This window comes from Adiantum capillus-veneris, chromosome 7, assembly GCF_014529385.1.
Source record: "Adiantum capillus-veneris isolate H3 chromosome 7, ASM1452938v2, whole genome shotgun sequence".
In the NCBI taxonomy this organism is placed as follows: Eukaryota; Viridiplantae; Streptophyta; class Polypodiopsida; order Polypodiales; family Pteridaceae; genus Adiantum; species Adiantum capillus-veneris.
The window spans coordinates 101657848-101675795 of record NC_140937.1 but is presented as its reverse complement, the minus strand read 5'-3'; the positions used below and the strand labels follow the sequence as shown (position 1 = coordinate 101675795).

General features: G+C 41.5%; 2 protein-coding genes across 2 annotated transcripts; both read left to right on the top strand.

The window, feature by feature from the left end:
• Positions 1 to 5233: 5233 nt before the first annotated feature.
• LOC147454337 (flavonoid 3'-monooxygenase-like) lies at positions 5234 to 5905 on the top strand. Its single transcript, XM_086516333.1, has one exon. It carries the CDS (start codon positions 5234 to 5236, stop codon positions 5903 to 5905), a length of 672 nt encoding a protein of 223 aa, XP_086372459.1.
• Positions 5871 to 14761, top strand: LOC147454336 (cytochrome P450 71AU50-like). The gene is made up of 2 exons (XM_086516332.1): positions 5871 to 6194; positions 13943 to 14761. The coding sequence occupies exons 1-2, from the start codon at positions 5871 to 5873 to the stop codon at positions 14564 to 14566; spliced, it is 948 nt and encodes a 315-aa protein (XP_086372458.1). The 3' UTR covers positions 14567 to 14761.
• The last annotated feature ends 3187 nt before the right edge of the window (positions 14762 to 17948 follow it).

Here is a 17948-nt window from a genome sequence, read left to right as displayed (position 1 = left end):
CTGGCATCCATAATGATAACGTAAATAGTTTAAAATTTGCAATCCACTCATTTTCATCTTCATATCTTGGAATATCAGACCCAAACTTTGGATCATCTTGATTCATGAACACTTTGCCAAGGAGCAACCAGTGATCCTCTGTGGGGGCACCACAAGATTAAAAAAGTAGGGAAATGGGAACACACCTAGCACACAAACTATAGCCTCTCTATAGCCAGGGGTTTCCACAACACCCCTAACCCCTAGTAATCACATACACATGAAACAAATTTGCAATCTCTAATATACACAAATTCCTTTGCAAACTAGCAGATACCCTTTTGCACATATGATGCCCGCATAAGAAATACACATATTGACACATGCATTCACATAGTCTCGATAGAAAGAGATACATTGGAACAATAAAATGAACACCAAGATCACGATTCCTTTGATTCAAATGGCAACGAGGGAATACAATGCTTAATATGACTTCCCCTGTTTTTTTGTGAAAGACCAAGTGGTTATACTATTTCTCCTTGATGATTATGGTCCAACCATCACCCTGACAGCAAGTTCCCTCTTCAAGTCTCAAGGCCTAGCCCTTCACTCCTATACTTGGGATCTCATCCTACTGCACTCAACATCATTCAGATAGCACAGAATCCCCTCCCATGAATTGATCCACCACAACCAATTCCCCTCATCTTTTAACACCTTTATCTCTTCAAATCCATGCGCTTCCTCTCATGGGTTGCAACACTCAACTCTCCTCTTCCTTCAATTCATGAATCATGTTGGACCGACACTTCAAGTTTACTTTGCACATTGCCAACTTGGCCTCCCTTTACTTCTATGCACTATTGTCACTATCACAGTAGCTCCCTTTTCCAAGACGTAGCCCCCAAAGGTAGTTCTCCCTTTATTATCAACTTGGAACCATCACCCAATCTCCGAAATGTATTCCTTCTCCCACTGTGGCTACCCCACTACGCTCCCCAAGCCTTCCCTTCAATTGGCATCCCTTATTATAGTGTCTGAAAGCCCTTCATCCCCTCCAGACAACGCTGCACTTTGTAGCCCCAAACTAGACACTACAAACGGCCCATTGCTATATACCCAAAAGACTATCTCCACGAAATGAGTGCTCCTTTTCTATAGTGCCCTCTCAGATAGCACCCTAAGCCTACCTCTCTCATGCACATGGCCATCCCCCTAGAGAACCTTCACCAACCGCTCTTGACCCCCCTCTATGATGTAATATAGCCCCTCGTCTTCCAGAACTGGCATGTCGCCAGCTTATCCCATGCAATTTGCAGTAGTACCTCCACCTTTTTACATCAACCCCCAGCATGTCTTTTTCCCCACCCTAAGGTTGAAATCATGTTAAAGTGACATGCTTTAAACTGTCTCAAATAGTTCTAATTAGCACAATCTTGACATATGATAACTAGTACAATAACATGAGCTAGATCTCTAAGATCTATGATACATGATATATCAATAGAAAGCTCTTGAAATAAGGATTCCAAATGTACAAAGTCCGACAAATTTTGATATTATTTGAGAAAACTTTACTGTGCGTCAATGTTTTTTTAGACGTGCTAATTTGAATATGCTAACTAGCACAAAAAACATGTCACATTAACATGCTTTCACCCCTAAGAATCGTTTTTTAAAACCTTTAACTTAACACTAGACTTGTAATGAGCCACAAAGCTGGCTGAAGCCACAAAAATGGCTCACATAAGGATCCTAGTAAATGAAACATAACTTTTGTATATGACATCAAAATTTCATGAAACTTCTTTAATATGGGTTTAAGATATGAAAAAGGTTTTTAAATACACAATTTACATGAAAATCTCAAAAAAAATGATTTTCTAAAATTAGTAAATTTTACATAAAACTGCACTTCAACACTTAACTTGAAGAAGTAAAAAATGTTGGCAGTCTTTGTATATGGGTTAAAAAAGCTTGGTACATCTATCACATACCTATTGAGGGATTTTTCAAAGAGGTTTGGGCCTGCTTAGCAATGATTTCATTTACTTTCAAAAGAAAATAAAAAAAATTTGTCCATCCGCACAAACTAGTTGTAGAAGATGGCAATGGTAAGACACCTTTAGACCTTCATTTAGCTTTGTACTATTTTTTATCAACTCATATTGAGTGTTGGTCATAATTTCCTGAAACCATTAAACCATTTTTTATTTAGATAACTAACATAATGTTGAGAAATTTTTTACAAAAGTCTTAAAAAGCCACAAAAGTGGTCGATTTTTTACAGGACTAGTGTTAAGCAATCCTTCGCATGCAAATTGTACTACTCTTATTACTGTCACCCACACGCCCTCTCATGCCCCATAGGCCCTCTAGAATAGTGCCACCTTATTAAGCAGTAAAATTGTCACCTTAAAAAATCTATTTTAGCCGTCCTCCCCATGTGAGCCTTCAACCACCATGCTGAAAAACTCTTTTGCTTAGCTCCCTTTCATGCCATGCAATGTCCCATTTTCGCTCGAGTGAAGAAAATGGCCATTTGAGATATCATATGGACAACCTCTCATCCTAAGCGCATATCATATCCTTCAAAACAAGGTATTCCTTGTGCCATCGCCTCATGGCCACAGACAAATATGCCTCCCGCACAATAGAGCATGGATGAAAAACACACCCAAAGTCTTAATTGCTTGCCATAGCTCCCAATTGGAGAATTGCTATCCACCAATCTTCAAATACCTAAAGAGCTGGGAGCTTGTTGAAATAGAGTAAGCACTCTTCATACGCATCATGATACCATCAGATGTGATGAAGTTTACCAACCTTTAGAAATTATAAGCATCCCTTGCTAGCAAATCTTGAAAACCATTTTAGACATATTAAACATCACATGTGGCATACACATTCTGGTGGTACCTACTGTACCCTACATCAAGTTTAGCCTCAACCACCCTACCGCTCTACTTGGCTCCCAAGCACTCGCTTGTGATGCCAATTGAAGATGTAGTTTTTACATGGAATGTATTGTCATGGGAAGATGGAATGAGTAGAGAAGACCTTCTTGCACTGTGCACACGACAATTGGAAAGAAGGCTTGAAGACATTGAGCTTGCAAAGCTCCACTAAAGGATGCAAGGTTGAAAAACAAAGACAAATTTGACAAGAGACATAGGCCCAACCGAAAGCCATGGAAGAAGGTGACTAGGTATTGGTGTATGATAGTAGCCTTCAAAACTAGCACTCTTCAATAAAGAAGCTTGCAAAGAGATGGTTTTGACCCTATGTTGTCAAGCATGTGCATGGAAATGGAACTTATACCCTGGGTGAGCTGGATGGGATAGAAATGAAAATTTCCATTGTAGAAAAAGGGCTAAATTGTTCAAAAGAAGAGGGGATGTTGATCCGTTTTGTGCACAGCCTAGTGAAGAGTATGATGGGCCTAACTATATGAAAATTGAGGATGAAATGAAGATGTGGTGTTTGACCATGAGTTTTAATGCATAACAAATACTATTGTGGCACATACTAGAGGATGTCCAGGTTGAGACGGGGTGGATGTCGTGCTATGGCACATACACAATGTAGATAAAAATATTCACCTCAATTTTGACACCTTTTGATGCATGGAAATAAAAGAAATCATGCTGAAGCGGCTACTCCGGTCGCTATCATGTTCATACCCATCCGGAGAGTCTTGGCCCTAGAGGTGGCACCTTTGCGTGTTTTTCTACTTGATAAGATTCCTAATTTGGTTTTTTGATGTACATATCTTGAGTGTTTCATGGTGGCACACTCGTCCCGCCTATAAAGATTGATGCGGGCAAAAACTGTCGAAAATAGGAACTAACAGGCATCCTTGCGAAAATTAAATGAAAAGTGACCCAAAATAGAATATTGATAAAAAATGATGCATATCTATGCTTTGTATGCTTATGCGAGTGATCCATAAATTTATGGAATTTTTAGAACTCCGTTTGGGTTTTTCGCATAAAAGAATGGTCTTTTTTGGATTAAAAATGAGCTGAAAATGACCTAGTTTTGGTCCAAAGTGGAAAAATGACCCAAAACTTGACACAATTGCTGAAATTTCCGTGGGTAAGAAAGAGAGAGGACTGCTTTTCATTGAAAAACCCTGCGATTTTTTCTTTCTGTGCAATTCCCTTTATGGTTGCTCAATCTATGTGTAAGGCAGTCCCGCCTCTTCGCAATCTTGTATATGAGCTTGCGAGGGAGTGAATTAGGGTTTTCCTTTATCAAAATGGTGTGTGGGATTCAATATAGAAGCTCTTAAATCTTTGCAAGGTCAAAGAATGGTTGTCGTGAAGGTGAAAGCTCGTGTATTCCTTTCAACATCACAAACTCGACTACGAAAACAAGTAGATGCCAAGCACGATAAGAAAGAGGGTTTGTGACTTTTCTGTCACAAATGCTCTTAGACTTCAAACCATCTTTAGAAATAGGGTTGGTGATTTTCCATAAACACTTTTGCACAAAGTGTTTGTGATTCTCATCACGAACTCTCACAACCATAGGTTATGCGCTTTCCTGGCTAAACCGCACAACTTATGGACACCATATGTGAGGACTATGCAAAACTAGTCGATCATTCAATGAACAAGTAATTATGGAGACGTTCATTCTGGTCATATGCAACAGTGGTTCGCACATGGAGGCTGCCTTCACCAAGCATGGGTAGTGTCAGCTGTGCAACCGGTAAAGACGGGAGAGATTGTGCACAGTGGGGCCCAACCTACACACGAGACAATGGAAGTGAAGTTGGAATTGGTCACCGTGAACTATCTATGATAGCACCTTTGTTGTAAAAGCTACAACACGCTCTAAGGCATTTGACACATGTGTCGGGTAACTTGTGCAACTATGCCAATTTAGGCATAGTTGCAAAACCCATGCATGGCTATACTATGATTAAAGGTTTTCCTTGCGTGACCAAGACGAAACCATAGTTTTGAGAAAAAGGAATAGATAACCTACATCTCGTGTGATTAGCTCCTTATGAATTGGGTAGTTGCATTACACACGCCATTGAGGAAGTCGGTTCGTAGCCTAGTGAACGTTCGTAGTGAACGTTCATGAAGTCGAGATGCCAAAGGAATTTTATAGTAGTACAGAATACTCATCACCAGGGTCCAGGAAATTGGAATTTCCGCCGCTAGCCCAGATTTCCGCCTCTAGCACCCGAGCACCAGCTCTGTAAGCCACAGGAAATTGATTCTCCTGCGGAATCTGTATGGAGCCTCTCTCCGTCGCCAACGCTGCAACCCGCACCTTATCACTGGTGCACTATTCTGAACGGCTGCTTCTTATTGCCATCTCCGCAATATCTGTTGTCCTTCTCCAAAACGCTCTCAGTAGCTGGCGGGCAGCTTCAGTTAAATGGCCGCCCGGACCTCCCGCCTGGCCCATCATCGGCCACCTGCATCTTCTCGGCCACCTTCCCCACCAGTCCCTCTGCAAGCTCGCCCAAACCTATGGCCCCTTACTGGGCCTCCGCTTAGGGGGCGTTCCCGTGATTGTGGCACCCTCGCCCCAAATGGCCAAGGAGATATTGCAAACCCACGATGCCGCCCTGGCGTATCGCCCTCGCACTGCTGCCGCCGTTCACGTGTGCTTTGACAGCAGCGATGTGGCGTACGCTCCGCTGGGTCCCTATTGGAAGTTTCTGCGGCAGGTGTATGCGACCGAGCTCTTTGGCCCCAAGAAGATGGATGCGTTCAGGTATGTGAGGGAGGGGGAGGCGCGCGGGCTTGTGCGGGCGGTACTGCAGCGCTGCGGGGAGGGTGGGGCCCCAGTGGAGGTGCGGGGGAGCTTGGTGACGGCGTCAAATAACATAAACTGCAGGATGGTGATGGGGAAGAAGCTTGAGGATGTGCGTGCAGGCGCAGGTGGGAAGCTTGCATAACCTTATAGAGGACGTGCTTCATTTGTTGGGCGTTTTCTACTCGGGTGACTACGTTCCTTGGCTTGCTTGGCTGGACCCCCATGGCTACTTGAAGAGCATGAAGGTTACCGCTCAGCGGACCCAAGCTTTGCTCCAGGGCGTGATCGACGAGAGACGACAACTACACAATAGTAAGAGTGTTGGTGCCGAGGAAAAGGGGCCTCATGACTTGCTGGATGTTCTACTGGCTGCCTCTCGTACCAACGAGGAAGTTCCCATGACTGACAAACACATCATGGCTGCAATCCAGGTAGATTATAGACTTGGTTGTCTGATGGATCTGTGTTGCCCGAATTACTGTGCATTTTTCATTGAATTTTTCACAATCAGACTCTAGAGGTCCCTGTTAAATGTAAAGGGCCTTTTGTGTTTTCATAAACTTTTTTTTTTTCAGATGTATTAAAAAAAAACCATCAAAAAGAGTACACAGGTAGGAGATGGGAAAGCTCCAAAGCTGATGAGTCGGGATATAAGGTCCTTCATCCTAAGCTTAGCGGAATGATAAAATTTAGGTACAATCAAATGCCATTGCTGCCATCTAGTAATCGGCCTTTGAACCGCCTCCTCAAATTAGCCCTTGAGCTCCTGATGGCTTCTGAACCGCCTCTTGATCTGCACCGCTCTCTCTTGCAGGGCTGACTTCAGTCATTAGCTTACGTAGTTTTTGGGCTGAAGTTTGGAGGTCATACTTCAAAAGCCAAAAGGGGAATGTAGTGGTTTCTCCATAAAACCCTTTAACAAGTTTCCAGTGGAATACACTCAGCAAGAAACTAGGAGTACACTCTTTTTGACTTGTTGACCTCCTATACAAGTGTTTCTCAAGTGTAGAGGGTGGTTGAAGGACCCCTTACAATTTTTGTGTGACATTTTAGGTGAAGGGTCCTTCATTCTTTTTTTCCCTTAAACTCAAAATAGTGAGTGTATATATATTATGAAAACAAAAAAGTTACAATGAAAACCATGCTCCAATCGAGCCATGGCATCTACTAACAACCGACCTATCAAATCAGCCAAACTGTATGATCATCCCATACATCAGCTACAAAGGGAGCCACCGTGAAACGTAAGCAACAAATAATAGCCAAGACTCTTTTGGGGTTGCCACCAAGGAGCAAGGCCTGCCACAACCAACTCCTTGACCACCAAGCTAGGGCACCAGGAACTACCCACTAGATTCATCTTTTCTTCTTCTGTTGCTTAAGCAAGTTGACAGTGCTAGTGCTGGTCTTATTACCCTTAATCTTCACAATATGGCTGATGAGATCTATTTTTACGTCCTGAGCATCATCTACAATCTGCTCAGTCTGGCAAGATTCACTAGACGTCCGCATCGCAAAGGGTCGAGTTATCAACCAGCTCGGGTCTATCCCGCAACTCCTTAGTCGGGCTCTTTGTCTCTTTGCTTTTCTCACCCAAAGGTTTGATCTGCACAATTGGTTCTTCTTGTACCTCCAATATAGAGATGTCTATCTCTTTGTCCACTCCCCATTTGTCCCATCCCTTCTCACTGATCTTTTCTTCCATCCTAGCATCATCAACTGACCGCTTGACCTCTTTAGTGACCCGCCTCCAAGTTTTCCTAATCCTCGAAATGGGGGCCGTTTCCACTTGAGGGCAATCCCTAGCATAGTATCCAATTCTACAACATTCGTAGCAAGCACTTGGGACCGAAGCAAAACCTAACTCTTGTCAGTATGTGCCAACATTCCCCATGTTCAAATCCCTATACTTGGGGATAGGTTTGCTCATGTTCCACAGTATGCATACCTTTATGTCCATGCTAGACCTTACCCGGTGCAATTTCGGCAAGAACAACATCCTACCCAACAAGGCATCTATGGAGCCATCGTGGTCTTGAAGCCAAATAGGAAAGCCCTTGAGCGTGACCCACACCGGGCAATAAATAGTCCATGAAATCTTTGTTTGGGCAGAACTCAGGAGTCCAAGGGTGCATAGCATAAGCAAAGTGAGGACCTCCCCATATGCCTCCTCTTATAATCAGATCTTGAACATTCTGTTCGGAAGCACATCTTGCCACATAGAAGCCCTTTCCGACTCCGTGAACTGGCAGATCATATTTCTGTGGTAAGTCATTGCTATCGCCCATTCACATAAGCCTTGTGTTTTCATTCACATACGCCTTGTGTTTGTCAACCTCACTCCCCAACTCGTTGTGAATCATCAAATTCATAGCCGAGTCTGCAACGGCTTCCCTCAAGCAACCCTGCTTAGCCGCCATAGCCTCTTACCAAGACCCTCTGCTCATCTCGTTGAGCTCCTCTACTCCCTCGAGCTCCCCTGCTCCTGCGAATTGCCCTGCTCTTGCAACCCCAAACCAAGTCCAATATCTTATCTCAAGAAGGCTTCACCCTCCAAGTCTAAGTTGCATACCTCTTGTGGAGGTCTATGAGACACGGATTATTTTATTGAAGGGTCCTCAATAGCACCTTTAGAGGATTATTTTTTCGAAGGCCCCCCCAATAGCACCTTTCGACGGTATCTAGTACATACAAGAGTGCAACATTCATTTGAGAGGAAAGTAAAAACAAAAAAAGTCTACGTACAAATGTCCAAAGAGTGTAGATCATTTGGTTGGGCTTTGTGATGTAGTTTCAAGGTTGAGGGTTTGAGGCTCACGGGCTATGCTCAATGGATGCTAGGTGTGTAAGGCCACGGAGCTATGGAGGATGCCATCGACAAAGAGCCATGGCAAGGTGATGGCACGCAAAAGACACACACACACACACACACACACACACACACACACACACAGAGAGAGAGAGAGAGAGAGAGAGAGAGAAGATCTTTGACACAACAAAATAACCTATGCTATATTTTTAAAACAACCTTTACATATATATGATTATTTTAACTCATTGTAGCCATTCATTCCCATGCACAACTGGGTGTGTTATCTGCATGCTTTAGGAGATGTTGCCACATGCTGGATGTGGGCTTGAAAGCCTACAATTAGCCCCCCTCAAGCCCAAACCACTGACGATGGACTCGATATAGACCATGGTAGACTTCAATCACTTGAAACTACAAGTAGAAGCCCCTCCCCCCCCCAATAACAACATAGGTGTGTGTGTGTGCACACTTTCGTAAAACAACTATCAGAGTGAGACAACAAGAACTTGACCAAACAGAAAAATGAGAGGCCTTACCACTTTATTTTTGTGGCAGTGTCTATAACCCGTACGAAGTTTTGTCTACATGGCAATAACTGAAAACAAGGCTTTGGACATAAAACTATATGGTTGTGTTGATAGAAGAAAAAACATAACAAATATGACATTTATCAGGGAAAAATAGTTTATGTACGCCGTGTTGATGTACGGAGTGCTCGAAGCAAATCGTCAGGTTCTACATCAGTTTCCGTGTTGCCAATTGTATTTGATTGAGAAGAAAGGTCACTAAACTGATATATATGGCATACTTATTAGAGAGAGATGTTGCATTTAAATTTACATGCAAAATACCCATGTAATCTATAAAGCATCTTGGTTCTTAAAGATATCACATGTAGTCGGTTGAGAAAGCCTCGGATCAATCTGCGTATTGGGATGCACAAAATCCAAACCATTATAATCAATGAATTGGTTCTTTCTAGTTGTATCAAACGCTTTCAAAACATCCTCGACGTTCTAGGACTTCTTCGACTTGTTGTAAGAGCCATGTCATTAAACTTACCCAAAATTTGTCAATATTTGCAGCCTTTTGAAATGCATTGCAAAATCGTTTGCCAGCTACCTTGCTTGCTTGCCCTATTTATAGGCACTTTGAGATGCTTTTATAGGCAGTAGCATTTCGTGATGCTTATACAAATAGGAACTAATTGTCTCAATGTTGTTTTGAAACGCATGTCACCTAGCTTTGACTTCGTGTAGAGAAAGCACCATGCAACAAAATTTTGAACGCTTGTGTAGAATTGTTTTTTGTCATTGACGTCCACCACACACTATTGCACCACCTTTTGAAATGCTAAGCCACCTGAGCTTGCCAACAACCAACGACTTGTGCTATGAGACAACATTTTAGAACGCCATTGAGATGCTGCCTAGGGTTGTGTAGGAGGATGATGGCCATGACCTGCTGCAACGAGCACCCTTTAAGACGCTTAGGATTGGACATAACCTAAGGCTTTGATACCAGTTGTAAGGCCACGGAGCTATAAGGCTTACAGGGCTATGAAGGATGCCATCGACAAGGAGCCATGGCGAGGTGATGGCATGCAGAACAAAAAGAGGGTAGAGAGAGAGAGAGAGAGAGAGAGAGAGAGAGAGAGAGAGAGAGAGAGAGAGAGAGATCCGACACAACAAAATAACGCTATGCTATATTAATAAAAAAACATTTACATATATATGATTATTTTAACTCATTGTAGCCATTTTTTCCCATGCACAACTAGGTGTGTTATCTGCATGCTTTAGGAGATGTTCCCATGGGCCAAAATATAACGATTTTCAGGTCAAAATTTAAGGTTTTTCTTGTGAAGTTTAGACATTTTTCTTTCATGATTTTTAGATCTAGCCAAGAGTTTGCAACTTTAGATGGTTGAAAATACACTAAATGCAACCTTTTGTTAATAAATGTAAAGCAACGCACCCATTGTCCTACACAGTCTCAATTGTCAACTCCGCACAAGAGCCATGAGACCATCACCTTAGATGTCAATGAATAAGGGGTTTCAAACTAGCTTTTCATAGGGCTATCCAATAAATTTGATATGTGCTATATGCAAGTCTCCATATTTAATACATTATGCAAGCAATTACGAGCTATTCTTATAGTAAAGTTGTACATCAGAGAAATAAAGTCCTAGTGAACATTGCCAAAGCTAAGTGAAACATGACTTCGAGTTTAATAACCCCATGAAGAAACGTGGCATCCAGTGTGGACTTTTAGACCTTCAAAAGGCATGTTTGTGCTATAGGTCATGATGCTATTATTATCCTAGAGGAATTTTATAGGATTGAGGAATCTGATGTCCAAGAGATCGGAGTTGCAACGACTAGCGATATTATTTATATCGCTACATTTATATTGAGTTGAAGTAAAGCAAAATTAATGATTTAGAAAAGATGAGCACATCTAAAGTCTTTGTTCACTTTCAAAAAGTATTATTTACCTGAAATCAATTTCACTCTTGTGTACATTCTTATCATTCATATAAGAATGTGTCTATTAATATGTGGTTCAACATTCAACAACACTAAACATATTTGAACAAGAAGCTTGGGAAGAGAGAGAGAGAGAGAGAGAGAGAGAGAGAGAGAGTGCTCTGTTTTCATAAAAGCATGCTACTTCTTTTATGACTTGGTACCATGTCCACGATATTATGATCATGATCGTGATGTCCAAATTGTGTGACATGTATCTCACTAAAGAACCATAAATTTTAGAATTTATCTCAAAAGATGATTTAGATCTTTGTAACGTAATTTTTTTTCAAATGTTGTTCCCTTTTTATATAGGAAAAAACAATAGTTACAAGTTTCTTTGCATGGGAGAGTTTGCATAGTCCTCCCCAATTTTTGTAATATATATGTGGGAACATGCCATTCCCATGGTAGCAAGAGAGTTTGCATAGTCCTCCCCAATTTTTGTAATATATATGTGGGTCCATGCCATTCCCACAATGGCATGAAATTTTTAATACGTCTTTTTCACTACGTTATTGTTATCGAGTAAAGAATTTATAGGTATTTGCATACCTTTCTATCTTGACATTTATTTCTTAATTGTCGTAACCAATGCATTGTTGTCAGCTAAACCTTTGTCAATAAGCTTGCTCATATGCTTCCTGGCATTTTCTCATCCGTATATCATGCAATCAATGTGTTCCAAAAGATTTCTCTTTTCAAAATACATGTCAGTCAAACCATGGTCAACATGTCATCTTTTTCAAGAAGCTCATGATTTTCTCTTGCAAATCACTACCTCGACAAGTGTTACTTATCACTACATATGATGCAATATTACCTTTTTTTAATCCTTTTGCATGCTCAAAGCACAATCGTTCAACGTTCACATTGATCTTTTGGAAAAACACCAAGAAGAGCTGACCAATTTGGAGGGTAATCTGACAATGTTCTCCATGCAAATGTAGTGCTCTTTGTCTAGCATAATGCTATATTCTTTCCTCAGGCTATTAAAAAGCATTTGGCTCTCATCCAATAAACTTGAGTGACTACATGCATTGACCACACTAAGAAAGTGATTGCAGCTGGGAGGCGTTGAATCCAATAAAAACAATGAAGGGATTCCTTGAAAAAGCCCTTAGTGGGTATAATAATATCCTTCTATTCGAGCACTCCAAGACACTTTCATTTTGTGGGGGGGGGGGGGGAGACAAGAAGAGAGACTTTGCAAACAGTGTGCTTCAAGAGACAACATATTTCACACAATATGCTCATTAGGAACTTTTAGTGCTTTCGTAAGGGCACCATATTTGGCATAAAACATTGCCAAGAATGACATGGTTCTCGAATAGCCCTTGAGTAGCAATCTCATCATGTATTCAAGGTGCAAGCATAAGTGCTTGCATGTGGAGACAGGCCTTTCATTTGCATCTCATTAAAAAGCCCAAAGCTTCCTCGCCACATCTTGGAGAGGATGGTCATGAAAAAAATATGTGCTTTCATGAACGACACCACATTCAACCTATGTATCAAGCAAACGGGAAAGTGTCTTTTTTTTTGGTTTGTTGGGGGGGAGGGGGGGCTGCTACACTCTCTAAAAGAAGGATGTAGGGTTCGAACATGCAACAGCCTCAGGAAGCGACACTTGATATTGCTGTTATTGGCAACCCACACGTTTAGAAAGAACCATGAAGCTCCTCTGCGCCCATAGCAGCCAACTCCCCTGCCCTTGCCATAGGCTGCCTCGCATCCCCACCCCCCACCCCCCTCAAAAAAAACAATCTCGCTCAGACGTCTTCTCTGCCTACTTCAATGCCCGACAATTACCATTCCGCTTCGAAAGGGATCTCACTTGATTCTCATCTTTTTCCACCTGATACCACTTGTCTATACTTAAGTAGCTCTGTTTCGTACCGCTCTCTGGAGACAAAACGGGTCAGCCTCTGCGGGACATGGGGGCCTGCATAGTCGAGAGAGAGAGAGATAGAGAGCGAGATATAGAGAGCGAGCGAGAGAGAGAGCGCTGCCCACAAAACTTAAACTGGTGGCCATGAACTAGCTGTTGGGGCTGCTTTTGTAAACTGAGAAGTAGCGAGTCGATGACTGCCAAGTGGAGAATAGAAGCTCCTTAGCCCCAAGAAGATGGAGGCGTTCAGGAATGTGAGGGGGCATCGGGACCTGCGGTGTGAGGAAGCCTGCAGGTGACTGCCCCGAGTAACTTCGGCTGCAGGATGGTGATCGCCGATCGGGAAGAAGCTAAGGATGTGCGTGCAGGCGCTTCCCATGACTAACCAACACATCATGGCCATTTCTCTCTTTAAGGTTTTTGGAATCATTGATTGAGTTATTACTCTTTATTGTGCAAATGATACACATTTTTACATTTTTACGCTGGGTTTTTTATTTGCATTGGCATGTAGAACATAGCATATATGTGAGAGAGGAAAGTGAGACCAACAAACACCTACAAATTTGTTATTAAGAGACTAGCTAGTGTCATTATCAAAGAGGCTCATGTTCATTTAGCGCAACGTAAGTCATATATATATGCCCCCAAAGTTGGAAATACTCTCTCTTTTGATCTGTGATTTTGAAGTTTGGATTTTGTCTGGTGGTTGTATTGAGTGAAATGAGGAGATACTGTCAACATGGGTAGCTTTGTAGTCATTTTAGCTTTTGAACTTCTAGCAACTCCAATGGATGCATATTAATGCATACACAATGTTATCATTCATTGATTTTACACTTACTAGCTGGTCAAGGCTTGTACTCATCTGTTGGAGCTTTCATAAGCAGATAAATGCAAACTTGTAATACTTATTGTCTTACGTCCATATCTTCTTCTTTTTCGTAGGATGTGTTCGTTGGAGGCTCGGACACATCAGCTACATCAGTGGAATGGGCTTTGGTTGAACTCATAAACCATCCAAAGGCAATGATAAAACTTCACCAAGAGATGGACAATGTGGTTGGAAAGGGAAGGCTTGTCGAAGAGAGTGACATTCCGAATCTAACCTATCTTGAATATGTGATCAAAGAGAGCATGCGTTTGCATCCAATTGCACCGTTTCTCATTCCACGTGAAGCAAAGCAAGAATGTACCATTGGAGGTTTCAAAATTTTTCCTGGTACTCACATATATGTCAATACTTGGGCCATAGGTAGGGATTCTTCTGCATGGGAAGAACCTCTTCAATTTCTCCCAGAGAGGTTTGCAAAGAAGAACATTGATTTAAGGGGCCAACATTTTGATTTCTTGCCTTTCGGAATGGGACGTAGAAGATGCCCTGGGTGGGCTTTGGGAATCTCCAATGTTCGTCTCATGCTTGCAACATTGATTCAAGCTTTCACATGGCACTGTGTAAGTGAAACAAGTCAAGGAATCCTTGACATGTCAGAGAAGTTTGGATTAACTGTTGACATGGCAAAACATTTACAAGCTATTGCCACACCTAGATTGCCTCTACATCTTTACTAAATAACTAGGCCCATGCACAAAATATGATTGCTATGACCCTCCTTGGTATGAATTCTAATTCATGTAGCAATGCCTTTAATCTTTCAGTTATCCGAAAAGTTTTATAATGCCTTATGATTATTGAGGACTCGTTCTTTGTTATGATCTTCGTACTTTGTTATGATCTTTATAAATTAATATTGATTTTGACTTGGATTAATCTTTGGACTTTGTGATTGTATTATTTGATTTGAATATATTGCATTGCTTAAAAACGTTGATTACATTGTGCATCTTTCAAGATTCTTAAGAACATTGTTGAATAGTGCTCTCAATTCAACACCAAATAAGTTGGTGTTGCAATGTATAACTAGTGCTAGCTCCTTGTTGGGTTGTATCTTGAACACTAGAGGTGGATAATCTTTTGCATTTCTTTTGATTGCTTCCAATTGCTCAGTTAAACAATTTCTACCCCATTATTGTTTGGTATGATGCGCTTGATTTAGATTGTTTTCATAGGAGTGACATTATTTTTTCACTATGTTTTATAACTTTACTAACCCCAATTTCCATGTTGGGACTAGTTAGCTTTGTATTAGCTCACTCATTGTCTCTCTCCTTCATGTTCATGGGCCAATACATCATATTCATAGATGGATTATGTCTCCTTAATCCAAACTCTAAGATATGCCGTTCTAGGAAGGCTACACATTATGGTTTGCTCTTAAGTTTGCTCGAACACCTCTTTATGGAGTTTTTTGAGTCTTAGTTATATGGTTAACTTCTTATAATGAGTACTATCTAGCTGTGAAATCAATTTTTTTTTGCTATGGGAGCCTCAAAAACTACACACATACCAATCCGATATCTCTTGGAAAGAGTCTCTCCATGGATTAATGGGAATGCATCTCAATGTGTTGGGTGCAAGCATGGAATGCTAGGTTCCCCGCAAACATCAATGCATTGGGATTGTCATGGACGTTACTGAGGGAAAGCTTTGGTGCATCATCTAAAATAATATCGAGCCAAAAATTCTCCACCATAACTATAAAAATCTAGCCTATACACACCTTCATAACTAGAAACAACCTCAATAGGGTTGCTTTCTCATTAGTGTATGGTCATTGTAGTATAACATTCACAATTGACTATGTAAAATGTTAATCCAATGAATGGGAAAGCTAACCATGCTACAAAAACTATCCATTCAAGCCACTTCATTGGCAATCTTAAGTGAATCACCTTGTGTGCAATGCAAGCTCAACCAAACCTACTCTATGACTGTAGATGGTGGAGGCAGTCTCACTGGCGGAGGTAGTTTCACTAGGTGGGACCATCTCCTGAAAGTCGAGTAGCGGATCAGTCAATAATTACCATGGCGGTTTCCACAATAACTCCAAGAGGTTATAAATAGGACCCATTACATTGTAATTGGGTTGGCTGTACTTTTGGGTTCTTTTATCTTTTGACTTCTTACTCTTAGTTGTGTGGTTGTAGTCCTGAAGCTGTTCCCGAGCTACATTATCTTCACTTGTACTCTTACTTTGTAATCCCTAATATAGTAGTCGAGTGTACTTGAGCCAGATACTTTGTATCCATTCCTTCTGAATCTAAATGTGAATCGGAAACTGAATCTGAACACTAATTCTAGTCATTCGCTTTGTCTCTCTCTCGGCAAATGTATTCCACTTCATGTAACTGTTCTAGTCTAGTTTTCATCTTTTACTGATTGAACTAATGAATCACCAGTAGCTGTAAATTCTAACACTGGAATTAGCTATCTAAAGAGATTAGCTCCAATTCCATTTTGGCGATCACGGTGGCTAGAGCTATTGCTCGTTGACCAGCAAACTCCTCTCCCAGTTTTAGTTTTCAGCTGTAGTAATGGCACCCAAACCCAGGCGTGGCCGGAAACCATCCTACCGCGTTGACCCTATCCACGAGGAGTCAGAAAGAGATTCTAGTCCCAAGGAAGAACAAGTAACTGACATTGAGGCTCAGGAGGAGCACATTCATGCTGATGAGGCAAAGGACTCTCAGCATTCTAGTCAGTCGAGAAGACGAAGGGCTGAAAGGGAAGAATGCAAGGCCAAGAGTTCTTGGACCACACAGGGAGACGAAGGAGCCAAAGGCAGTAAAGGAAGTTGTCATAGTTCCAATAGAAAAGCTAGGGAGGAAAGATGCAGACACAGACCATTATAAGAAATTTTAAAAAAAGAGTCAAGATCCTAAGGTGAGAAGAGGAAGAAATGATGCTGATAGAAATGATTACACATCTTCATTGAAAATTTCTTTTCCCGTGTTCAAAGGGGGAAAGAAGGATGACCCGGATGTTCATATCCAAGCCTTTGAGCAGTATGTTGAGTTAAAAAATATTGATGAAGATGACTGGGGTGAATACTTTCCGCAAACATTAAAGGAGGCAGCAAGGAAATGGTACTACCATTACCCGGCTTGTCAACTCAGATCATATAATAAACTGCTTAAAGCTTTCGGACTGGAATATTCAGACAACAGAGGGGATGAGGATATACTCTGTGAGCTGGATAAGATAAAGCAGAGAAAATTGTCAGTCAGAAGTTATGTTGAGAAAATCAAGGAACTAACCAGACAACTGCAGGAACCACCATCCAAAAAGAGACTGCGAGCATGGTTTTTGAATGGTTTTTGCAGTAAGAAGCTTAGGGAACAGAGGTTCCAACACCAACCAAGAAATTCAATGATTTGGTGCAGAGAGTCCTAAAGCTAGAACATCAAGCTAAGAAGGAAAAGACTCATAAGAAGAGGAGGTCCAATAGTAGCAGTACTTCTACTGAAGATCCTGAGTCCAGTAGAGCCTCTAGTAGTTTTGAAAGTAGCTTAGATGAAAGGACCAAAGACAAGATTAAGAAGGGATCTTGGTCTAGGAAGATTGAAGAGATGGCCTGGCAAATTGCTGAAGTTAGCCAAACCAGACATCCAGTAAGAAAAATGGAAACCTAGTGTTCAAAGTGTAAATCTAAAGACCATGCGAATGCCCACAGTGTACTTATTGCCTATGGCCATCTATGGAACACTTGTGGTATTCGAATTCATCATTTTAAGAAGGGAAAAGATTTGTCAGTGGTGGCATTCACCGATGGTGAACCAGTAAGAGTGGAAACTACCAGTGCTTCTCAAGAAGAGAAACCAGGTGTCAGTAGTAATGGTGCAGGGCGCGGTAGATACCAAGCGAGTACTAGCTGTGGTCGATGCCGTGGTAATTTTCAGAATCGGAGTGTGAATTGCTATACATGTGGTAAGTATAGACATTTCGCGGCTCAATGTGCAGAAACACATGTGGATACTGAGGCGAAGATTCCGGAACCAGCTCCGGAAAGCCGAGCAGCGGACCAATCAGTAATTACCATGGCGGTTACCATAG